Consider the following 26,998-nt stretch of genomic DNA (forward strand, 5'->3'; position numbering starts at 1 on the left):
TGTTAACTGCAACAGGAGCTTGTGTTTTGTGTAGGAATAGGAATTTGAGCGGGGTTCTCTCTGTTTATTCTATTTAGTATGACGCGCTTGCAGTGTTTGGAAAATCATTCTAAAATCTCATTCATTGAGCCTCCCTGCGAGAATAAACTCGCGTGCGAATATGGCAAAGAAAATTCTCGTGCATATTCATGCACTCACACTCAAAATGCTGAAAAATCTTTCCAGATTTAAGCTCATAAACACCTCTCAAACGTCAATTGATAGCATTCTTATACATGTTGTGTCAGTTTTCCAACCCCTTATACGCAAAAAAATAGTAATAACAATTAATAGCGCCGACATATGAATACATTAATTTTTGAACCTGAAAATTCATCGGTTATTTTTGCGACGTTGAATTTTGGCAGCCAAAACTCATAGGCGCATAAACTCATACATGAGATTTGCGTTTTTCCGAACACTGCGCGCTTGACATAGATGGCCCACAGAAACTCACGAAGAGCTACTGATTCCGATCAATAGCGGTGCGGCTTCCTCCTCCTTCTATGGATGCTCATGTGATTGAATAAACACCGTTTGGTGAGACCGGATGAAGTTCAAATTTGAAATCTGTGTTAGGGAAATCGCTTTTCGCAGGCGTGATAATTTTAACATTCGTGCATTCTTCAATAATGACATTTTTAAAAACGATACCGTCTTAAATTTAACAGATGCGTAGTAATTTCTGATCGATTGGTGATACAATTATTGAAATTGGTCCAGGGGCAGCTGAGTATTAACGTTCAAAATCTTTCATTATTTTGTTACATATTCCATTTTCCGTTTTCACAAAGTGTACCCCCATATAGAAATCACAGATGTAGTCCTACGTCAAAATCTTAAAATTAGTTAAGTAAGTTAATTAAGGGGAGGGTGGCATTTGTTCTTCCCTGCTGCCTTCTTGTAACGACCGTGACTTTTCATATTCCAATTACAAAATTGTTCCAATCATGTTGTAGTACTGAGGGTCACGATAAAAGAAAGCTTGAGAACCTCTGGCTTATATAATTGTGCCAGCACCGTTGTGTTAAGAACTGTTTTTCATCTTGTGATAACTTTAAGGTGATTCCACAAACGGCAGTCAGGATTTCACTTCAAGTATTCTAAAGCACTAATCTCGGACACTGTTGTGACATCGCTCATGAAATTGCAACTATCTGTTCGCTCCACTGCAGCAAACATGAAGTTCAAGTTGCATTGTTGTATGTTTTGTGGGAGCTGATAATTGTGCTCTGTCAGATTGTGATGGTCAGATCAATCAGATTTAAGGTTTCATCTGCGATGCACCTTAAATCCACTTCAATGATACCTTGTAATCATACTACTTTTTCTCGCTGCATATTAATCCTACAAACTATCATTTTCTATCCAGATGATCAAGCCTCCACATTTGTGCCAAAGCATGAACACATCAATGCGCAATCACGTCTCGAAGCCACCAGTTTATACCATACCCTGAAAGCAATAAAACCCTATCAAAACTAGGTCGCACCCCCTCCTCTCCGCCTGCCTGGAAGCAGATCTCAGCCAACACTGTTGCGTGTTTTCATTGTCGCATTCGGTTCGGTCCGTCGTCGCGAGGCACCGCGTTCTTTCCTCGGGCCGCTCATAATCATCATAATGGCTCTTCTTCGTCTTCTTCTATCTTTGTGTGTGTGTGTGCGTGCACGTCCGTCTGTGACGAAACCGGGTCCTCTGCGCGCTTTTGCTTTTATGATAGTTTTTTATGTTTAATTATCATTCTTCGAGCACGATAAAATCCCTCCCTCGTTCGCGTTCCGATTCCCGCTTTTAATGTTTTCGCTCATCTGGTCCATTAAAGACAGCATCACCAGCGCCGGGGGTGACTCCCATCATCCCAAAATAGCTGCAGCAGCAGCTGTCGGGGTTCCAGTTTGTTGTCTATCGGTCGAAATTTAGATAAAAAATTAAAGACCTTTTGTGGGAGCTGCTCCCGCCGGTGCCAGTGCCAGCGGTGGCCTCTCGGCTTTTGCCAACCGTTCCGCAATTATCAGACTATAATCTTCCACTGACCCATAAATTCGTTTTTATATCCTCGGAGAGCACTGGCCACCTCCACCTTCCAGGAACGTCATCGAAGGGTCCAATGGATGAAACTTGCACATCCTGTTCGAAGCGGAGCGTGTGGGTGCAGTCATTGAAAAAGTCGACCAGGACGACGACGATGGAAACGGAGCTGTATGCGGTGAGGGGAGAGGAAGTAGCCTAGAGCAACTGACTTTCCCGGAACCCGAACATTTCCCATCCCGTGTGTAGTAGTTGGTTGCTACACACGTTTCCGTTTTCCGATACGCGCGGGTCGCATTTCTCGGTGCGGTCGCTCTGGAGGGTGGGTCGATCCAACCCGTTGAAGTCAAACTCTCAGAACTTGGGACAACGACCAACGACGGACGAACCTTATCAATAGGTTTCCACATATATTTTTTTTCCTCCTGCATCCGATCTGACTTTACCGCACCTTTTCCAGGAGGAGGACCACAAGAGATCAGCCTTTTATGAACCAACAACCGATCCGAACGCTCCGAATGCTGCTCTACCTTGTAGCAGCAGGAGCAGCTGACTCGGGCTCGGGAACGGTCTGATATTATACCTTCAGGCGGCTGACGATATTTTAATCCGTTCGCTGCGTTTTTCGCCTTCTTCCTGCTGCTGGATAGCGGAGGGCAAAGGACGACGTTGACGATGGTTCACCAGATGCAGCAGCAGCAGCAGCAATAAGAGGATGGTAGTTGAAGGGAGGAAAAGCGATAGAGAAAGATTATGAGCTTTTCACTCTGGAGGGCCGCCGGGGGCAGAATGGTTTTTCCTGCCATTACCCGGCGTAAAACTATGGGTGTTTTCAAGAACGAAATTTCCCATTTGAGGAGCAATTTCCCCTCCCCGGCCCCGTTTCCATTGCTCGGTAGTCAGAGTGTAGGTTTGTGACGCGTATGTTGAGCAGGAACTTCCGGCAGACGATCGGTTTCCGATAAGTAGAAGGCAATCTAATCTATTCAATTACTTACGCTTCACGGAAGTTGATTGGAGTTTGCGGTGTGGTCGGTTGTTGCGAGGGTTCTATCGATGAAGGAGTTGTGAAATCGATAAGATTGAATTTTTATGTTCTTTCCGACGAAGAGTTTTGAAACATCAAGCGCTGATAAAACCGGCTCTTTCAGGTTAGGAAAGTTTGGATATAATGTTCAACGATTTTTTTTTAAATTCCACAGTTGCCGCCATCTTTGTTGATTTGATAGATTATATGAAAAATCTGCAAAGGGACCGTCCATATACCACGTGGAAATTAAAAATATATATATATATTTGGATAATTGTCCATGCAGGGGAAGAGGAAGTCTAACTCCTCTCAAAAACTGTCCACCTGAATTGGGAACAGCCCAAAGGTGCTGGCAATTGTTTGATATTCATGATCAAATGTACTATGGCAATCGATTCAGCTCGATCAATTTATAACTAGTCCGATAATATTCTTGATCTAAACTAGCGTTTCTCAATGTAAGGGTCACCAACTTTTGAATATGTTATGGCAAATTTATGTGAATTTAAAATCATATTCCAAAAATCAAAATTAATTCTATTTATTTGTTCTTCTTCTCAAATTTATAAATAGTTCACAGACTGATTCATAACCTAAGTTCCTAATTGTACTTTTGAATACAAACTTGGACAAATTAAAATCAAAGACAGCACTAACATCGTTAAACACCCTAACACAATTAACAATAGGGTTGTTATACCCGTACCACAGACAAACAGACATAACTCTTAGAAGAAAATTCTTCAAAAAATATCGTCAAGCGTGTTTTGCATGCGGACTAGCACCATCTATCATCCACATTCCCAAGCAATGTTTTGCAACCGGAGCATCCCTCGTGCATGCAATTTTTTCACTAGTTGCTTTTCCCTTGTTCTGTCAACGCGTCAGCTGTGTTGAATAAAAACAAAACAGATGGATGTCAGTGATGTCGGTTCTACGAAATTTTCCGAAGATCTATAGAATTGATTGAATTCTGCAGAAATACGGATTGGTAGGAAAAATTCTCAGAAGCTAATATTTTTTTTAAGGGATTTGTTTTGTTTGCTAAGTGTGCTTTTTCTTTTGCTGTAAACAAGTGTTTAAACAAGGTAATGCATCACTTATTAGTGCTCTTTCTACCACCGCTCATCGCTTCAATGTGTACACAGAAGAAGAAAAAAAATAATATGTATCAATTAATAATATTCATGGTGAAGTATTGAACATCAATAACTGGTAAAAATTGATAGAATATTACAGTCATTAACATGATTTGTTCTCGAATTCTGTGTACACCGTACAACGTAATATTAGGAACGGAATGACTAATGTGCAACAGTTTTGATGTAATATTCAACAACTTTTTTTTCTGTATTCGTCAGATGTGGTATGTGTCTCCAGCGGGATGCCTTGACCACTTATCATTTTCAAGAGCTTTTTTTTTCTTTTCTTTGATTTGTTTTCCGTCGATCTTGTTTTCCGTGCTGAGCACCAATGCTACCGACGCCAGGGAGGTAGCTCCCACACCTGGACCCTACCTATCGATCCATCAACTCATGAACCGGGGACCAACGGCTTTACTTCCGTGAAGGCGTGATCAGAGATGTTATGCCTCAGAACACCCCGGCGGCGCCGACTGGGATTGAACCCAGGCCTGCTGGGGTGAGAGGTAATCACGCTTACCACTACACCACCGGCGCCGCTCATTTTCAAGAGCTGACATCTACTAACTAGACGTAAAAAATAACTGGCATCACTGATAAGTTCTAAATGTGGCGGCTTGCTCAATGCTTCAGTGGCGCCACCATGACAAATGCAAGCACATTCCCATCTAAAAGATTATTTGCGATGAATGTGATTGTGAGAGTTATGTCTGTTTGTCTGTGCCCGTACGGTGTTCTATGTCGCCTGACTAAAAATAAGTCTCGTTTACGAAGCTGCCGAGAAGGTGCATAAAAGTTAATATTCTGCAACAGTGAAGCGCAATCCAGGTTAATTTGACAAGATCGAATACAAATAGCCTCTGAAGTTCAGTGCGTCTGTGAGCTAGAGTTGATGATGATGATGATGGTTCCACCTCTTACCACAAAGGTTTGAGCTGGATGATTTATCTTTAAGATAATTAAATATGACAATTTAACCAGGTTTGCACACAAAATCGAACTGGTTACAGTTACTATGTCTATAAGTCTGTGTCAGGGACCTCCACCTATTCTTGCCCAAGCAACACACATGTTCTATAACAGTTTATATAACCTTTGTACGACTGGTTTTGGTTGCAGGGTTGCTTCCACTCACTTGCTATAAAAAGATGTTTTTCGGTATTATGAAATCATGAAATAGTATAATGCTAATTAATACTTGTAAGTTACAAGAAGAGGTTATGAACTATATGTTTGACACATAAAATCTGTCAATATTGCTTTCAGTGCATCACAATCAGCGATTTTACGATTCGTGAGCGCTCACTCAGAGTGAACGCTCACGAATCATAAGATCGCTGATTGTGACGCCCTGAAAGCAAAATTGACAGGTTTTATGAGTCAAACACATACTTTACGCCCTCTTCCTGTTACTTAAAAGTACAACGTACCATTATAACATCTACTAATTGCATAATTCCCAAGAATATTTTTTTATAGCAAGTGAGTGGAAGCAACCCTGTTTGGTTGTATAGCAGTTTACTCAACATAATTTTATGAGATGGTGGACTGTGGACTGTATGTGAAATCCCAACATTGCAGGGAATTGCCAATGAAATTCATTGGTGTCCTTGATTGATTGGTAACGTTGAATTACTGCCATTCCTACCATGATTTCGGGTTTGAGGTTTTCGGGTGTAGTGATCAAAATTCCATCCTTGTACGTGATCAACTTCCATATATTCACAATTCACAATAGTACTTTAATTACAAATTACACTACATGGATTTATTACAACTATTTACATGTACACAATGACAATTCATAAATTAACATGAAACAGATAAAATGCACCAGTCCTCCTGGACTCTGTCATGGCTTTCCGCACACTGAAGCGAGCTCGTCAGGTTGACTGCCTCGTAGGCCCAATCGTTCGTTGAGTTGTACTCTCGGGATGTGGTGATGAAAAGTGAGGTGGGTTCGGACGGTTTGCCATTTGTTAGGATCTTTTTCTACCTTGGTCCCAAACATACTCACCCACCCTGAAATTTCATGAATTTCTGAAAATAAATATTACAACCGCTTTTTGAAACGCTAGGATTGGAATAAGGATAAAATCTAGGCTCTTGATTGCTTCGTTGCCTTGGTCACAATGGTGTAAAAATGATCCTTCCTTCGCATCTCCGTTTGATTCATCCGAATGGTTTGAAGATCAATGATCGAATCACACTTTTCCCGTATCCAGTAAAATTTCCTCAATGATTGTCGATCCATGAATGGTTGCCTTGAATATTGTGACGATTTCCGATGCATCACATACTGCATTTCACACAGTGCCGTAGTTCGTATAGAACTCATTCCGAAGCAATAGTGTAGATGTTGGAGAGGAAGCTTTGATTAGGGTAATTATCTGACCATCCAGGCTTCGGCCGGACATATACCTGTGTATTATTGACCTGAGAGACCATAACACGCTGCCACCTCTCCATACGCAAATTGGTGCCTTCCAAGTCGATTGATGTTTGTTTAAGAGAATTGGTGATTCCGAATGTTAGATGAATCTACACGGATGTATGATACTAATATCATTTGCGAATACGAGTTGATCTGCTCCAAACTACAAATGTCCAATGATGACACAGCATCCGCCTATTGGTATTGTTTCCTTCATCGATTGTTGTTTTTTGTTGGATATTCTGCCTCTCACCCACCGTGGAAACCGTTTACAGAGCTCCGTGTGTTACTTTATCAGTCTATCGATGAAAGTGATCCCACCTACCTGAACTTAAGTAGTTTGTTTAATTCCGTATCGCGTGCTAACCGGTCTTCATAGTGTTGCTCACAGTTCCATAGTGTTACCATAATGTTGCTGTTGGATTCCTGCTGTTTGGGTATTCTTTTCCTACGTGCGCTAAAGTGTTGATCCTGATAAAATTTCCAACCCGTGAATCATTGTAATAGCGGATATCACATATCAACAGTAAGTGAACCCTTGTTTGTTTTCAAACCGACAGATGTATCCGTTCGCCAAATTGAGATAGCAAACTTTATGTATGGTTATGATGGTTACTTGAAGTACGAGAAACGAATTCAATTGGTACTCGTCGTATGAAGATTGATAATCTCATCCCTCCATCGTCCGTTTAGTGATACCCATAATGATCTCACAAAATTATCCCATGGTAGTGCAGCTAAATAGTACACTCGTACTTCTGTATCCTGGCAAAAGGTTATTACACTTTCGTTGGATGCTTGTTTATTGTGGGTTGCTTGCCAAACCTTTTTGATGTGTGTACGAATTAGGAAAACTCTGGTAATTAGTGGATTTTCCTTTGATTGTGACCGTGGTCGTCCCTGGACCAATGAGCCATCACCGTTGATAACTCTGAGTCCGATTTGCGAACACTCCTAGCATTCGCTTGGATAGATGGATGAACTGTTGTCCCTAACAACAAGCGAGTCCCGTTGACCTCATTTCCTTTCCAGTGTATAGGATTAGGATTAGGAACACGCCCAGTGCTCCGGATGACAATGAAATGGATTGGGGTTTGCATCGCCGAGCCATAGTCTCCATCCTAGGAAACTAATCCTAAACCTTTGCATTCCATTAGCATACGATTTTTCATATCCGGTAGAGGACACCCAATGACCAATGTAGTGGAACTTGAACATCCCTGATGTCCAAACCATGATTGGGATTATCGGATTATAGCATCCGATTCCATGACACTCACTGTGCCAGTTAGTTGAAAGGGCTAATGGTACACAATTTCATGATCGTTGCAGTGATCGTTTCCCGCATAAGGGTTTTGTTAAAGCTGGGTTTAGACAGGGCAAGTCAATTCATCAAGTCAGTTAAATTCAACTGATTTGAACGCGAATTGAACGTGTAAACTCACTTGAATTGAATTGAATCAGGCTTAACTTTTCAAGCCAATTGAGTTGATCATTTGACTTGCCCATTCTAAACCCAGCTTAAAGGTTTGCAGCTGAGTACCCAAGTAACCAACAAGCACACTAATTCGTCTTTTTGCAATATAAAGCTAATATGCGGCTGCAGATATTGCAGAACAGAGAATTAGCGGGCTTGTTGGTTACTTGGGTATAACAGCCATACCAGTGTTAACCACGACAGAGAAACTTCATAGTATGTGTGTGAAATCCTATTCCTGCGCTACCGTATGGTCATCTCCTTCGTGAGTTTGTTTACATCTTGGTTAGAACCAAGCACGAGTTCACGTCTTTGTATACTCCAATACATATCCAGGGTTTATCATCCGAGTGAAAAGAGAAAGGCTGCTGCAATATCCTAGTGGAATCCGACATCAGCTAGCTTGGTCCCAAACAGTCTGCAACGACTTGTATAGCCAGGAAGATTTACTGGATCATTCCACGGAAGTTGCCGTAGAGCATACCGTATAAAGCTAAGTTTAACCCTTTCCATTCTGATGATCTGTTGTGCACGATATGGCGACCATACACTAACAACATATTCCATGATGCTGCGAACAATTGAACAGTACAGTGCCTTGAGAGCATATATATCGCAAAGGCCTTTGCGGTAGTTATGCTGACACGCTCGTTGAACCGGAGTTTACTGTTCACAGTGACCCCATGGTCACGTATTGCTTGAACACGTTCTATAGCCTCTGAGCTGATGGACTATTCAAACTCTGTTCGGGATTGTTGACGAGAAAACGAAATGACTTTGCACTTTTTGATGTTAAGTTCCATTCCATTCTCACAGCACCATAGCAGAAGCTCGTTAATGACCGGATAGGTGAGAGCGCAGCCATACGGTGATCTAATTAGGAAAACCCAGATACTTGAATTTGTCAATTGCGAGGTCATGAGGAACCTTGTCAAACGCCTTCGATTCTCGATTTCAGAAGACAGGAATCTTACGTAGGACATCAGGTTCGTCGTCGTAGATCGCTTCTTAACAAATCCATGTTGAAAGTCCGATATCAGTGGTCCGGGGCTGACATACAGAGCTTTGAGAACCAATTGTTCGAACACTTTAGCTAGACAGCATATAATCGAAACACCTCTGTAATTTTTAACAGCATGATTGTTACCAGCTTTTTGAAGATTGGGGTGATCGAGGCAGACTTCCACGCTTCGGGAAAAGTACTTTCACTGAGTGAAAATAATCGTCAGCTGCGTCAGCGCCCAACAACCATTACAAAATTACGTAGATTTCTAGGCATGTGTAATTATTACCGTAGATTTATACAAGATTTTAGCGGTGTGACCACCCCACTAACAGATCTCCTAAAGACAAAAAGTGAAGTCCTTGGATGGAATGATCGAGCAGAAGAAGCTTTCTGTACCATCAAAGAAATGCTCATAAGCGCTCCCATTCTCATGAGTCCAGACTTTTCCAAGGAGTTCTGCATTCAAACTGACGCCAGCGACGTAGCGGTTGCCGGTATACTTACTCAAGAGCAAGATGGCTCCGAAAGAGTAATTTCTTACTTCTCCCACAAACTCACCACACCTCAACGCAACTATCATGCGTGTGAGAAGGAGACTTTAGCGGCGTTGTTAGTTATCGAAGCATTTCGAGGGTATGTAGAAGGAGCCCACTTTACTTTGATAACGTTGCAGCAGTATGACATGAAAATCATACATAGAAAAAGCAGAGACAACGTAGTCCCAGACGCCCTTTCGAGGAGCGTTGCACTTGTCTGCACTAGGTCGACTTCTTCTTGGTATGAGACCACTCTCAAAAAGGTTCAGGACAGTCCCGATGATTTTGTCGATTTTCGCATAGAAGACGGCAACCTCTTGAAATTCGTTTCCACTCCCAATCTTCCATACGATCACCGGTATGAATGGAAGTTAGTTCCTCCCCCTGAAGATAGAGAAGATTTAGCCGCAGAAGTACGCGAACACATTCATAATTGTAGTACGTGTAAGGAAGTCAAAGGTGCTTCTGTACCCGTAGTCCCCTTGAGTCCCCTTGGGTGATCAAAGGATCACAAAACACCCCTGGCAAATAATTGCGATGGATTTCATTGGTCCCTTGCCTCGAAGCAAAAAGGGCAACCAACATATTCTGGTAGTACTCGATTTATTTAGCAAGTGGATTATGCTCACCCCCATCCGCAAGATCGATAGTGTGTCTATGTGTCGTATAGTCCGCGATCAGTGGTTCTTTCGAAACTCCACCCCTGAAGTTATCATAACAGATAACGCGTCATGTTTCCTATCTAAAGAGTTCAAGTCCTTGTTGGAGCGGTTCAATATTCGACATTGGTTAAACGCCAAATATCATTCTCAAGCAAACCCCGTAGAAATGGTTAATCGCACAGTGAATGCTGCCATAAGGACCTAAGTCAAGGAAGACCAAAGGTTATGGGATTCAAAACTGTCGGAAATTGAAACCATCTTAAACTCCTCCGTCCATTCCGTGACTAAAATGACCCCGTTCTTCATAACTCATGGTCACTAGCTCTTTGTTGAAGGCTCGGATCATAAGGATCTACCCGCAGAGAATGATCAAACCCTTGAACAGCGTTCAGATAATCAGAGGAAACTTTTCGATAGGATTTATGAGATCGTTGAAAAGAATCTTAAGGATGCCCATGAGTCAAGTAAACAACGGTACAATCTAAGACATCGTCAATATGCAAAAGATTTAGAGCCAGGTCAGCAAGTCTACTATAGGAATATGAGACAGTCGAGCGCTGTTCAGAATTATAACGCGAAGTATGGAGCAATGTATCTTCCTGCCCGAATCAAATCTAAACTTGGTTCCTCCTCGTACGAACTCGAGGATCCGAACGGAAAATCTCTAGGAATTTGGTATGCGTCGCATCTTAAGCCAGGTTAATCTTTATTTCGTCGAAACAGCAACAGACGAGAACCTGCTCCGATGATAATTCCTTCATGTTTAGAATAGGTTAAAACTGCATACATGGAACCAAAATCTTCGTTTCGTAGGTAAACAACCGTCGTAGAAAGTAGGTCAGTCTCGTCTAAATACTCTCGATTGATGGCTAAAAAAAGAAAACAAAACATAGTCACACAACAATAGAGTCATGTTCGAAAGCTCGTGTCACTATTCCCCATTAAACAATTAAATTTTCACAATTTTCCTCCCAAAATTGAAAATGTTGTTTTCAAGAATCACGTTGATCACGATCTGATGATTGTATCCGAATTAATATGACAGTAATATTCGAACTTCGAAAATAACCGATTATAGTTCTTAACAATCGGTTCTGTTAAATTTAGCACAGATCTTAGTTTATTTTTACAATTTACTAGGTTAATACAGTAGGTATGAGAATTGTTTGCTCTGGATTCGCTGGAGACCTGAGGCAAAACGCCGCTGACGGTCAGTAAAAGGTACAACCTTCTAAATTGATACGGAGTCTAACGACGATGAACGTATATGACCCCGAATGAACGAGCACAATTTCTGATCCGGACTGTAGAGACTATTTTGAAAGATAACATTTTTTTTTTAAATAAGTTGGTTCTTAGATAATTGTGTCTAAAACCTCCAGATTACTTTCAGACAATTGCGTCTAAAGTCCCATGGCTACAACATAGGTTAAGTGGACTAATAGTGTACAGGTTAAGTCGTTATTTTAGGGTGTACAGTTAGTAGTAAGTTTAGGTGTGAATGAGGATGTATGGATGAGTTAGGTTTAGGATAGGGTACCCGATTGAAAGAGAGAGTGATTGAGAATAATTTTCCTAGGCAATTTGAGCCTAAATTTGTTCCTCCTGAATGGAGGGAGTCAATAACGCAGCAACGCAACATAGCTTTTTGAGAGAGTTGATTTCTTAAAAGCAAGGTTATGATTGATGAAAATTTTTAAAATAAAATCGAATCGTTAATCACGTTGAAAAACAAAATAAGAGTTCACAAAACGCATGATAACAAGGATTAATAAATATTTTGATCCAGACCCTATATCCAGTGATGTATCTATTTGAATGACGTTATAGCTTGATTTATTACATGAATTCTGTTCGAAAAACTACCCAAACAAGGTAATTTTTCCCCGAGGAGGAGGACATTGCAAACTTCGAAGAAGTTTCCACCTAGAAATGATGGCTTGGTGAGAAATTTGAACTAAGATCTACAGGAATATTGTTAGTAAATGTAAATAATCATGCAAAGAAAGTTTGAATTATATAAAGAAAAAGACGATTAAATGCAATAAATGAAATTAAAATAAATTTTGAAATTATCATGCTGAAAGAGGATATAATCCGTTGTCACGCTGTCCTGAAAAAAAAAACAATTTCAGAAGACTAGCATGGTGCAAAAATATGGGATGTGCTGCCAAATGAGACGGATTGTATCTCTTTTGAGCATTGTAGAAGCAGCTAGGGCCATCTAAAATCTAGGTAGTGTTAGGGCGACTCGCATGTTCGAATTCGACCGGGCTGCCGATACTCGAACGCACGAAGTGAGCCGAAGGCGCGCAGACTCAGGCGATCGAGGATGGCGTGATGATCGTACGATGAGTTGGAATGCTACCTAACTTATCTTGGCAAAGCTATATAAGCTCACTTCACCCCCACAAAAGTCTCTTAATCCTGGGAAGTGAAGTTATACGGAGTGTTTCAAAAGTTCGACAAAATTTTCTAAAAAAAAAATCAGAACAGAAGTTCTTTTGCCGCGTTACCTTTGATCGGTCGCTAAACGTCAAGGAGTGTTCTCGCGTTCGAGTAACGTTGTGCCCAATTCCAACCGTGTTCCGCAAACTTAGAAAGTGGTCCTGTGAATCTTTTGGACATTTTTTTTCTAAACGACACGCGTTGAAGAGCGTGCAGTGATAGTTTGTAGCTACCGGTCAGAAGCCAAATAGTTCCGGAGTGCTATCCACGCTAGACCGCTTCCCAGGCTGTCGAACGGACCGTCCGTCACCATACGGTCCTCTCCAAAAACTCCATCAACGCACCGTACCACCGGAAAGTGCGAAGAAGCTAGCGGTTTCATCGAGGAGGCGTGTTTGGCGGTCGGCCGAGCGCGGGAACGAGGTCAGCGATCCACGTGATGCACCACCAACGAGGCAGCGGTAGCAGTGAGCAGCATCAACGAGAGAACAGTGAGTCAAAAGTGTCCAAAAAAAGTTCCAATTCCATTTTGAATAAAATTTTAGTCTAGTCTAGTCTAGTCTACACATACACAGCCAGTACTTGAAAGAATCCTGGAAAATGATACATCTATCATTTTTCTTGTCATTATTAATGCCTGCTGCACATCAAGGATGTGAAACAAACAATAAAGCGGCCAGGCCTACTGTGTAGCGTTTAGTTAATTTTTGTGGAATTGAATGTTTACCATGTCTACTTAATAAGTATAGACAGTGGTTAACATTTAATCCACAGGTAATCAAAGAGCGGGGACATACCGTACCAACCGCTCCGTATGCAGGATTTGAAAATAGGCTATATAAATCGTTGGGAGTGACAGAGCTAAGAAAGTTAATGTACACTCGTTGGTTGTCCGATCTCCTGGGATGGAACACAGGTATTTACCCCTTGTGTTCGAGCGTACAGTCCTCCCTCCGTACAAGCGTGGACGGCACCGCCAACCCACTGCCATCCCTCAATCGATCCAGCCGACCTGAGTCGAAGGACAACAGAGAGCGGTGTGCGGACGTAACCTATACGGAGGGAATGCTGTATTCACCTAGGTTATAGCGCCCTTGCTCGCTATTCGTTATGGTAAAAAGGTAAATGAATCATTAAACAATGACGATGTTCCTTAATAAGTAAAAAAAATCTCCTTAAAATAGATCGGGTTGCTCCTTAAATGATTGATCAAAATACGTTAAAAATCTTAAAATGTTCAGTAAATATTTAAAGTATGCTCCCTAAAATAGAGAAAACTGTACATTAAGCATTTGAAAATGCTCCTTAGTATGCACCGCTTTGCATCATTTTGAAGTGTAATTGTACCATATATCATCGGAAAAGCTGCTGTAGAAAGGTTAATAAGTACCATGAAATCAGCTGAAATGTTCAGTAAATCATTGTGTGCATTTGTGCATTTCTACTGAACATTTCAGCTGATTTCATGGTACTTATTAACCTTTCTACTGCAGCTTTTCCGATGATATATGGTACAATTACACTTCAAAATGGTGCAAAGCGGTGCATACTAAGGAGCATTTTCAAATGCTTAATGTACAGTTTTCTCTATTTTAGGGAGCGTACTTTAAATATTTACTGAGCATTTTAAGATTTTTAACGTATTTTGATCAATCATTTAAGGAGCAACCCGATCTATTTTAAGGAGATTTTTTTACTTATTAAGGATAATTTCATCTGTTTTATTGAGCAAAGGTAGGGCTGCCATTCGTTATTCGCTGTCTACAATGAGAAGAAACAATGCATGAAATTTATAGTGAGTAATTTTAATGAATATATACATATATATATATTGACTTAAATTGATATATATATATATATATATATATATATATATATTAGCCGTCTCGTTTGAATGCGCATGTTTAAACAACGTTGATCCAGGTACCTATCATATAAATTTGCATATAATCTAGTTATGATTATTGTCAATAATACTTACATTTCGATAAAGATGATGCTGCCTACTTTACCTGTTATGTGATACTTATCATCACAGAGTCCAACCTTGAATTGCAGACCAGGTCCACTAACAAAACACTCGTTCCGAGAAGGGGTTTATGGTCTTCTTCTTCTTCTTCTTCAGGTTCGCTCACCACCCGGAATGAAGGCTCGGTGCGGTTAGTAATATCTTTCTTTCTTCCATTTTGAATAATTTTTAAAAGTTTAAAATTCAATCTAATTTGCTTGTGTCGCGAACATCTTTTGCATGCACCAAAGAAATCGATCTAGTGTGGTTTCCTTTACGATAGTTGGAGTGTTTCGCCTTGAGTCTTTTCCTAGCGTGGTTTTGTGCCGACCCTGAGTTTTATTATTTGGTGAGCTAGTCCGGCAAACTAGTAAAGACGGCCGTCCCGGCAACGGGTGGAAGTCTTCAATAGTTACATTGCTTACAGGTGCATGCCACAAGCCATTTCAAAATACTTCGATTAGGAAAACATTTCCATCGCAAAGGTAGCAACCACAAACTCATCCCCAAGTATCGCCCCTGTCCTTCTGAAACTATATTGCAAGTGACATTTGAATGCAAATGTAGTTTTTAATTTCGTTCAACAGAGCAATACCCATACCGTTAGTTAGTGTGACATTCCCAAGACGAACGTCTCGCTTCTCATGAAGGAGGACCATTCTTCAGCAAAGACAAAGAATCTACGACCAAGCCATGGTAGGGTCACCTCCGTCTGAGCTGCCCTCGGGGGACCTATTTATTTGTTTCGTTTTCTGAGCGAACCTCCTCTTCACTTTCACAATGTTCGCAGCTAGCCAGACACTGCAAATCTCAAGGAGTGACAATTTTCTTGCCGTTTCTCCCAACGTCAACAACAACAACAACCATAGCTGGAAAGTGGATAGATGGCGCACACGTTCACATTCAAATTGGATCCGATTGTCGGTTCGATTTCAAGCCAAAGTGAGAATCACTTTATTCAGCTGGGACATTGTGGAAGCTGTTGCCGTCACTCGTTGTGTTCGCATTGAAATGGAAAATTTATTTCCTTCTTGCAACTTTAATTTTGTGCCTTTTGCGCGAAGACGTTCCACCTCGTCCCCCTCATCAACGTCTCACCGTGACTTCCAGCGCAAGTCGACTCTCGTGCGCGCTTTTTTGCTTTATTGATCCAATTGATATATTGATAGCGAATCGTGACTTATTTGCAGGATTTCTGCCCCATCCCCCTCACCAGAAGATCTGCTCCTGCTGCTTCTGCTAGACTCAACTTTTTACGATGCCGATTGTTACCGTTGACGTTCTGATGGTGGGAAAAATTACAACCTTCTTTGAGTGAAACCCGAATCTCCGGAAGGATGGAAGGAACCGAAAATGGGGAGGGTGCGGCCCTTCATTCCGTTACATTCACAGCTGACGGATGGTTTGAGGGTGGGAGTGAGGCTTAGACGGCAGGAAACACAGAAGCGATTGATCCGACAAGAAATCGGCGGAAAAGAGTCGAAAATTTGCATATTGAAAGACGGATGCTGCTGGATGGTACGCGCTTTCCAGAATCGAAGAATGTTTTATTTGTTCGGAATCTTTTATCCTCTCGGAGGCTTTCGGTTTTCGCATATCAAAGAATACACGTGGGGAATCGATACTAACCAAACGGTAGGTTTTGGTTTGATCCCTTGGGGGCTGGTTGTTTTGCGTTGGGATCGATGAATATTTGGGGAGTCATCACAGCCAAAAGTGTTGTTTGATGTTGCCTCATTGGAAGAGTAGGTTCGAGGAATGCGTCTAAAATATTACCAACCGAAAAAATCATACATAAGGGTGGAAGTAGGGCAATTTAACTTATATTAGCACATCATTAAAAATGCCTTTATATAAAAAAAAAACTCAGAAGCAGGTTGAGAAACGAAACCAACTTATTTTTCCTAAAACAAGAACAGTAACTTCAATTTTGCTGCACCGAAACAAATCTTAAAGACCGCCACCGAATAAAGCAGCGAATGAAAAATTAGACACATTAGGCACAGCTTGGGGAGAAATCTTGATGGTGTGAATTATAGCATCTCCCCTCCTACTGCTCCTGTTCTTCCGCCCCAGTTCAGAGCCGAGACAAACTTGGCAACACACAAAACGCAATTTCTGATTGAAAATAGAAAAAAGGGTGTTTTGCTGCTTCGCATACCAAACAAAACAAAAACAGACAGAATCGTTCTGTTACTTGTCATTCCGAGTTAAAATTTATATTTTCATTATGAAAAGGCCCATGCAAACCACGACGCGTTCCTCCAGCGCCGGGAGCAACGGCAGAGGATTAAGATTTATGGTGAAACTTGTTGATTTTCGATAGCAATCTCTTCGGGGTACGAGCGGAAGGAATGGGAAATCTTTCCTAGCTTTGGGCGCAGAAAAGCGCCAAAACAAAGCGAGCGTGTGAGGAGGACCAAGTTTCGGAAAAGGCTCCGGATCCGGAAGACAGATTGGAAAACAAGTGACTTGAGATTAGCGGCAAGATGGACGACGGATTTGGCGAGCAGCGGAAGCCGGGGGAGGGGGAGGGGGCGGGAAGTTGAGGAAGGATGGACTGTGATTAATTTAGGGTGATTTAGGAGAGTTGGGGGCGAGCGGTGGATTAAACGTAATCGCTAATCAGTGGGTCATGATGGGTGAATTTGGAATGTCGATTTTTAAATTGGAAGCGATAAATTTAGGATGATGAAGTTTATCGTAGGTGGATTTTAAACGTAGAAATCTCGGCAAAGTAGTTAGTTTGCGTGGGTGAGCTATTAGATAAATTGACGTTTGAAGGCATTGTTTACTGAATCATTTATTCGGTTTGAATATTTTGTCGAGAAATATATTAAAATATAATCTACAGCTCTGCATTAAGCTATAAAGCAAGACCATGATAGAGGTGGGTGGGTTCGATTTTTGGTCCGGGTTGGACAATTTTTCCACTTGTCTGCGCATAGAGTATGATTGCACATGCCACACAATGATACTGATGCAAAAATGGTACAGGCATCGAAAGTTCTCAATTAATAACTGTGGAAGTGCATCTAGAACACAATGTTGAGAGCACACAATAAGCGAATTAGTATATTAGTAATTAATATAATATGCTTGAATTTTTCATATTTATTTCTTCCAGTGATCCCCCCTTTGCATAATTGGAGGTCAAAATAATTCATATGATCTTTGCATAAATGGAGGTGAAATTAATTCATATGATTTTTTTTTCCGCTGGTCCCTCCTTTTGCATAATTAGATGTGTACTTTTGTCATGGAATTGTTTCCTTTGGTCCCCCCTTTGCCTACATGGAGGTGACAATTTTTCATATGACTATATCCCTTTGGTCCTTGCTTTGGGGGGGGGGGGGTATTTATTCCCTAATGGATTTCATAGAACATTAGAAGCGATTTTCAAAAAGTGGCTGATCAAATTGGGTTATTACGTTAAATGCAACTGCCAACAAATTGATTCAACTCGTGAACATAGTCAAAGATGAATTTAGTAAAGATATTGTGGTTTAAAAAAGCATTCCGGAAAAAACGCCTTCACAAAGTACCGGAGCTTTAGCATTCCACCAATAGCAATTGCTTCAAAGTCAATAACCATCTCGATCCCATAAAAAACATCTTTCTTTTCAATCTTGACCCATCAATTCATCCCATTCACTACTTCTTCAAAGGATTAACCATCTTTGCAAGGGCATTGCCCATCTCCGTCCTCCTGCTGAGGGGCGCGCTAATTCCATTTCCAATGAAAAACACGACTCCATTGGGATCCACTTGATATTCGTCTTTTTCCCGCCGTCATCAGTCGCTCTCGACTGAGCAGAGATGAGAAGAAAAAAAAAAAATCTAAAACGAGGGGCCAAAGATTTAAGCATCGTAAAACTTTATACCAGCTCATTCAGTTTTACCGCAACTGAAACTTATTCATACACTTGGTGAAAGATCTCCGTCCGTCGAAAGCTGGTTGGAGCAAACGAATGAAATAACACTCATCTATCGCGGTGCATTAAGCAAGCAGAGCAGAATATAACAAGCAGCAGCAGCAGCAGCATCGAGCACAGCGCACTGCCAGACAGACTTGGAAGGGTTGACGGCGAAAGTGGGGTCGTGAAAATATGGTTGAGATCAGCAAACTCGTAATAAAACTCAAGTGCAACGGGAGAAAGAGAAGCCGCCATCAGTTTTGAGTGGAGCAGACGAACACTAGTAGGTAGTAGAAGTAGTAGTACAAGTCGTTCAAGTAGAACCGGTGCCAGCTGTAGAACTGGAGCGAGAGTAAATTGTGCTGAAGTTGCTGGTTGCGTTTTTCTCTCTTTTTTTTTAATATGGCAAGATGAGTATCCCCGTGGATTCATCATAGAAAATCGAAAATTTTCCACTTCTCTCGCTGCAGTCCCAAAGGGAGAAATTGAAATTAATGAAACGTTTACATTTCATCCCGCCCTCCCTCGCTAAGTCCACTTCATAGTGGAGGGAATCTTAAAGTTCATAATCCCGAACTTGGCAATAAAGAAGCGAGAATATGTCAGAACTATTGCGCTCGGGCAAGCGTCTGCTGACGGGATCTAGCTGCTGTTCGTCGCTGCGGGTGTAAAATGTGGAAAGTTTCCCATTCTTGGCTTTCTTTGCAGTAAGTAGTGGCTTAAAAATGTGTAACTTAGATGACCAGGACCGGGGAAATCTCAGCTCAAGCGTTCTGTTTTATTTTCCCCTGTGATGGGAAGTACAGTAACTCCAAGGGAGCCCGCATATTCCCGGCAACGAAGCTAGAAGTTGAAGATCTGGAAAATTTATGGAATCCTTACCTGCACTGGACATCGCATCCGTGGCAGGAGTTTTAAGCTTCGTGTCCTCGTCGTTGTCGGACATGGAAAGTAACAACACAAACACGACGACGACGACGACGACCGTTGACCCCCCCATATCCTTGCACTTCTTTCCAAAGAGCCGTACTTAGAGGGGAGATTGAGGGGTGGAGAATTTGTGTGGTTCTGAGTTTGTTTAACTTGGTTTCTTTCTTTCTTTTGTCTCTTTGCAGATTGAGGACGCTATGCTGATGTTCGACAAACAAACCAACCGACACAGAGGTGAGTACCGCATGTTTTGAGTGAAAGAAAGCTGTAGCTTGTATCGGATTCGGGAGATTTACACTCAGAGGAAATGCTTTAGTAGGGAAGTTTTCTTCTGTCTTTTTTTTTTTTGGTTGGATCAAGGGCTTACCTGGGTTTGCAGTTCAACTTACACAAATTGGAGACGCGTCAGAATTTTGATAGGTTGACTTTGAGAAGGATTTCCTATGTGAACATGATAATAGCTACATTGAATGTTCTCTAACCGAATGAGGATGCTTCTGAATGCTTTGAATAGTTGTCCGTGGGTAATTGCCAATTCAACTTAATCAGATTATGCTTGATGAGGTGTATGTGTCAATTGCAGAGGTTTAAAAAAATATTGCTAATTAAACTTTTAAGAAAAATGTCTACTTGAATGAAACTTGAAAGAGACCTAGAAAGAATAAATATAAAGATTAGTCAGACATCGCTTCAAAAAATATGCAAATAACATTTTAGGATCAACTCGGGTCGTCCTCCAGTCTCCGACAAAGTTGTTGAGCATATATATAATTCACTATTATGGAATTGAATTTGGTGATGTTTGGGACGTTAGCAAATTTACCTAGCGACAAAACTTGAAACATGGTGATTCCTTATTAATTTTAAACTTCAATTCATAAAAATAGCTTCAAATGGGTTACCGTTGACCGATCTGCCTGAAATGTTTAACAACCCGAGCAGGAACGAATATCTCGATACCTTAAATTGGTATGGACGAGCCTGACATAAGAGGTACAATACCAACAAATAATACCAAAACTATGTTCCCACAATACTATTCCAATATCAAATTATGATAATGCAATACCAAAACAATACCACACAGGTATTCTTTTGGTATCCAAATATCAATGTTTGCTATTTACCAAGTATTTTACGTGTATTTTTTTGGTATTATTCTTTGGTATTTTACCTCTTATGTCATGCTGGTCAATACCAAATTTTGGTATCAGGTCAGAATTGGGTATTCATTCGTTATTTTCTCCTGCTCGGGAAAGCCTCAAGATTTCAAAGAGAATCGCTGAAATTATGACTAGGGAGTACAAACTAATGGTGTCTGAAGTTTAATAAATGCTGTTTTCTTCCAAATTAAATAAAAAAAAAACTCAACGAATTTCAGTAATAACTCTGATTTTTTTTTGCTTTTCAAACCCGTATAAAAATAAGAAATTTGTTAAAAAATAATTATAGAAAGTGACTGCCAACCAACATTGGGTTTTCGAACAATTTCAAATGTGATTTCATGATGTACTCAACTAGATTAACAACTTACAATAAGTCAGTTAAAAAGTTCTTTTTTTTATTTGTAACGCAGTGTTATCTATGTTATGGAATTTCCATATGCCATAATTGGAACACACCATAATAGTAAAATATGGCTGCGAGCATGGTTTTTGCAGTTTATAGGAGGCGCTATGAAATTGATTAAATACACCAAATCCAGTGGAAGCATTTATGGTTGATCAATCTGTGAAAAAACTTTTATCGTTACTTACACGATGGTACTTGATTGTAAAAATTGAGGGAACAACCATCGACCGATGGATTTCTTGCATCATGCTCCGATCAAAATTTACAGAGGAGCTATTGAACTTGAAAGCAATCACGATTGGAGATAAATGAGCTGGGATCAACCTCCAGCGTCATGTACTTATAGTACAAACTCATGAATCTTATTTGAGGATTTCGGTCGAGCAGCTTCTCAAAGTTTTCTATTACCAAAGGATTCATTACTTCACAACGGATGAGACAGCTCAGCGAAACGATCTGTCAGTGGGAGAACACCAACGAGTACTTCGAGGCTCATCGTATGAGTCGAGTCTGTGGATTGGAAGGGACTGATGGTTATCCTAGACAAAGTTCCTTTTCTGAGATTTCAGACAGTCAATTTTCGTGTTTTTGAACGCATCGTTCCAGTACATATTCTACTATTTCAAGGTTTTAGAAGTCTTCATATCTTTTTGAAGATGCTCTTTGCAAATGGCATTCAGCATCAGCAATCCATGGAAACAAAAAGTGAAAAAAACTTGTTTGTCACACAGTGGTCCAGAATGGAAATTTAGCAGGAAAGATGCATCTAGAGCCTGAAATTGAATGATTAGAGAAAAAATGTTATGGAAAAAGTCTCAATTATCCTTAATTCACTTAGGGTATTTCTAAAAAACAGTGTTTTGGCTATGTTTTTCATTATTTCAAATTTCTAAACAATTGTCTTGAGATAAATTTTAGAACTTCTAAACTGGACGCAACTTTTGCCGCGCAGAACTCGTTGATATTTTTTGCTGATCAAGACCCTCGTAACAATTTTGTTGTACATAGGCCACGTTTAGCTTATGAACATCAAAATCTGGTGATTTTAATCATCCGAAAGCTCAACATTAAAATAAATTATAAGCTTTTTAAGGCATTAAATAACAGTATTTTTCAAACCTTGTTCAGACTTTTTTTTTAAAGATTACTTTAATTGTACAGGCTCAATCAAATAAACTTTACAGAGCCAAGTTGTCCCTTTTGTTATACATTATTACTGTCATATATTTAAAGTTAAAGGAACTGGACCGAATACTCGAGGTTGTCTCGAGGTATGTTGTTCAGACTTCTAGTTTTATTAAAAAAAATGGACCAATTCATATCTTATATTTTCATGGGACTGATTTACCTTGTTATTGCTGACTAACTGAATTCACATATTCATATTGCTATTATAAGTCTAAAAATTACTTTTGCATTTTGCGATTCGAACCGGCAGTCGCAGATTCACAGGCGTCAACTATACCTACTGGACCACTTAAGCATATGAGTGGCTAAAGGTATGATCATTAACTTGAAGCACGTCAAATTTAAGTTGAATAATAGCAACCCGAAGAGTATTATACAGGCCGTAGAACATTTTTAACTGTTTTACTTTTTTAATTAATTTATTTTATGAAAGTTATCTTCAAGAGACTGTTGAAAAATTACGAGACAAATGTTTGGCTATGAAAAGATTATCTTTATGTATTTTTTAAAAGAAGTTATACTCAATTATATTTTGAAAAATTATCGAGCTCAATATTATGTTAAAGTAGTTATAGAAATTATATATATCATAATTTTAAATATTATATAATTAAAGTCCTTCGAAGTGATTTTTTTGTTCATTAATTTATTTGATAAGGCTCAATCAAATTAACTTTACAGAGCCGAGGATTCTTGTCCACTACAGCTTAAAAAAATATCAGATACGTATTTCGTTTACTACTGTAATCTTTTGTAACAAGATTTATAAGATTTTTAATTTGCGCCTAATTGTTTAATGAACTGTCACGTTTTTATAAGTTATTTGGTGTTGATTAGTAGGATTATTAAAATATTATTAATTTGTTAGTAAGAAAATGTTTTAACTTCAAATTCAATAGTGCAAATACTACAAGGAGATGCAGGCAGAAATATGGAGAAAGGATTGTTTGGATTTGGATATATAGTAAGATGGAGAGATTGAAAAGTGAAGGGACAGAGGTCAGATAGCCCACGAACGACCCGCTATTCCTCACAACTGTCCAGGCGTTCGCTTCCCAAGTAACAATTCAGTAACCATTTAGCATCCACTCTGATTTCTGATGGTTTTATAACGGCAATGAACAAATCATTTAGTTTAAATATAACATTTCAAAGTGTAAAACATTCCTGCTTAGTAATTCAGCTTTTTGCTGTTACAAAAATCTTTTCTAGTCTGGCAAGAAAGTCTTTGACTTCTTGTTTTAAAAATAAATTTAAAACAGTTATCAATCCCTTCTTAAAACTGTTCTGTAATTCAAGTATAAACGTCATTAGCAATTGTTTATTAATGTTTTGATAAAATACTTTATAAACGTGTTCATTATGAAAGCAACCATAAAACCATTAGGTTTTGCATTAGAGCAAAAAGCATTTATTGTTGCTGTTCATGCTTTTTAAAGTGCATCATTAACCACCCAATTACTCTGTTTACAAATTGAGCTTAAAAGATGGTTCCTCATAGTTAATAAATCCCAAATTTATGACAAGGAAATCTCGAAGGATAGACGAAGTAGGATGCAAAATTCAAGTCGATTTCAGCTAAATTTACTTTTCTAGAAGAACCAGCACACCATCAACGATTGACCACATGGCGGAGAAGAGCAAACTGAGCGGTGCCCTCAAATTCATAAAACATTGTCGAAAAATTAAAAAAAAAAAACATACCAGCCTTCTCAAGATCTTGCGTAAAGATGACAACCCACAGCAAACCACTGAAACTGTTAGTTAGCGGAGATTAGCTGGTTTCCGGCGAAATAATCAACTCTTCGAAAATTTCATTCAAGCGTACATCCCTGCATCGTTGGATGGTGCACTTCTATAACCATCCGGAAGAAGGGGATCTTTTTCGGGAACGATTGTGCTTTCAGCTGTTCGAAATGCGAAATGTTGTAAACTGTCTGAGTAACTGCTCCCAATATATCGGGAGAAAACCAGCTGGAAGAACCCTGGATCCCACAGCGCAACTTTCGAAAGATAAACAAACTTTGACGTTTAACTTTTTGCAGCCATTTAAAACCTTATGAATTTGTTAAGTAATTCTTGAAAGCAAAACAACTTTTCACAAATGACTCATGAAAATCAAGCGCCATGTTACAATTAGTTTGCTTGTTTTTTTACAATCTTCGATTTTCAATCTGTATTTCTTTAGATATAACTATATTTTGGTAAATTTAGCAATAAGCAAACAATTAAATGCGAAAATAATAACAAAAAAATCTCGGCCAAGCTCGATCTGAAGAAAATATTTTATTTTTTAATAACCGATTTGGCTTGAGTGTTAAAGAATTGCATAGAGAATCAGTAATATTAGGGCTAGGAAGGACTACTTAATGTTGTCTGGAGTTCGAAAATTAAATTTTCTTTGTATAACAATGCAATAAAGAAAAAAACGAATCGAATTTCAGTAAATTACCATTAATGTGTATATATTCCAAAAGCTCTGATTTTTTGCTTTACAAAACCGTATGAAAATCAAAAATTGGAAGAGAAATTATTCAGTTACTCTTCATACTATGCGATTACTAACCAAAATTGGTGTTTTAACAATAACTAAATTTTGGGGGTTTCGAACAGTTTAAAATGTTATTTCATGGTGTACTCGACTAGATTAATAACCTACAATAGGTCAGTTAAAAAGCTATATTTTTTTATTTGTAACACTGTATTATTTATGTTATGTAGAATAAAGCACCCACTTTACACCCACACCCACAATAGGTGGCAGTATTCTGCACGTTTGGTCGCGTAGCCCCTCCGATTGCTCAGTAGTAAGCCGACCTTGAGACCCAGCTCGAGAGTTCTCTTGCTATTGAAAACTTACCGGGAATAGATAGTACAGTTACACTGCTTCCAAACTACTTCAGTGTCTTTATGGTGATATTATTTTATTTTGTCGTCCAAGTGATTTTGTCCTGAAAATCCGGAATTTTTTTCAATTTCCAAGATCCTATTTGTTTTTGGGTCCTGGGGACCCAAACAAAGATCTCTGAATCTCGTAGAGGTTTGCTGTTTTCCGAATTTTTGACGTATACTACGTCTAACGGGAAGGTGCTGGGAGTAAATCGAAAATCTAAAATTGCAACCGTCACGAAAAGGTGTAAGGGTTTGAACGCTTATAAATTTGTCATTTATAGATGAAATTAAAATCCAAATACACCAATCGATAGTAAATAACTCTCAAAATCTGCCACAATAAATGCTTTTCAGATTTCCATAAAAAACCAGTTCAAAAATATACAAATAAAAAGTGATTTTTTGTTATCACTATTTTCATGAAATAAACGTTTTCCCCAAACCCAGTCGTCATAATCGAGTACCACTTGGTTGCACATCGTTCTGATTGAACCTGAAAAGTTATAATACCGCGCTGCTGTCGTGGCCCAATACACAAGTCTGGCAAAGATCCTACAAGTGGCAAAAGCTATCGCCCCATCAGCCTCTTGTCCTCCATCTCGAAGCTATTCGAAAAATTGATACTCAGCCGTCTGCTGGTGTTTTCAAATAATAATAACATCCTTCTCAAAGAGCAATTCGGGTTTAGGAAAGGCCACTCTACCATCCACCAGCTCGCACGGGTTACTAACATCATCAAGCGGAACAAGTCCGTTTCCAATACATCTGCCATGGCATTGTTGGACGTCGAAAAAGTGTTCGACAATGTCTGGCATGATGGTCTAGTGTACAAGCTGCATTGATACAACTTTCCGATCTACCTCGTGAAGATCATCAAAAACTACTTGTCGGGCAGATCATTCCAGGTCTACTTGAACAATGCCACCCCCCCGAGACGTTCAACATTTTCACTTCAGACGTTCCTCCTCTGCCGGGTGGTGGTATTCGTGGTGGTGTTCGCAGATGACACCTCCATCATCTATAAGGGTCGAAAGATTCGTGCTCTGGCGAGTAAACTACAATCAGGCCTGGATGTTCTGTCCGACAATTTCAAGAGCTGGAAGATTTGTATCAATGCAGCTAAAACACATACCATTCTGTTTCCACACTCGAATTCACCTCGGCTTGTTCCGCCTGCTAACGTCAAGATCCATCTTGATAGCACTCCAATTGAATGGTCGAGTGAAGTAGTCTACCTAGGTCTCACCATCGATAGCAAATTGCTATTCCGAACCCATGTGGACAAGACATCCACCAAGTGTAACACCTTGATCAGGTCGCTCTACCCACTGATAAACAGGAAGTCCACCCTGTCCCTCAAAAACAAGCTTGCTGTCTACAAGCAGATCATTCTGCCGGCTTTGAGTATGGTATGCTAATCTGCGAGAGTTGTGCTAAGTGCCACCACCTAAAGCTTCAGATGATCCAAAACAAGACTCTCAGAATGATCCTTAACAGTCCACCGCGAACTCGTAGTTCTGAGATTCACCAACTGGTCGTCCTTCCAACACTCGAGTAGCGAAAGACTTCCACGCTGGAAAGGTTTAAAGTCGCCTGTCTGCGATCAAACCACCAGATCTTTCGTGATTTGGCAACCTAGTTCAAGTAGCTATGTAGGTTCCTGTGCTCAAGTAGGTAGGTTATCAAATG

General features: G+C 39.9%; 1 protein-coding gene across 5 annotated transcripts in view; it reads left to right on the top strand.

Annotated features, from left to right (window-relative positions):
* Rbp6 (RNA-binding protein 6) overlaps positions 1-26,998 on the top strand; it is a 1,960,266-nt gene that overhangs the window by 1,626,423 nt on the left and 306,845 nt on the right. For all 5 annotated transcript variants that reach the window (XM_065223773.1, XM_065223775.1, XM_065223776.1 and 2 more), the window contains one exon: positions 19,843-19,891. In XM_065223773.1, the coding sequence (XP_065079845.1) occupies positions 19,843-19,891 (49 nt within the window). The remainder of the gene's footprint in view (positions 1-19,842; positions 19,892-26,998) is intronic.

Source organism: Ochlerotatus camptorhynchus, unplaced genomic scaffold (assembly GCF_037179485.1).
Source record: "Ochlerotatus camptorhynchus isolate MF236.1 unplaced genomic scaffold, CSIRO-AGI_Acam_v1.1 ptg000196l, whole genome shotgun sequence".
Lineage (NCBI taxonomy): Eukaryota > Metazoa > Arthropoda > Insecta > Diptera > Culicidae > Ochlerotatus > Ochlerotatus camptorhynchus.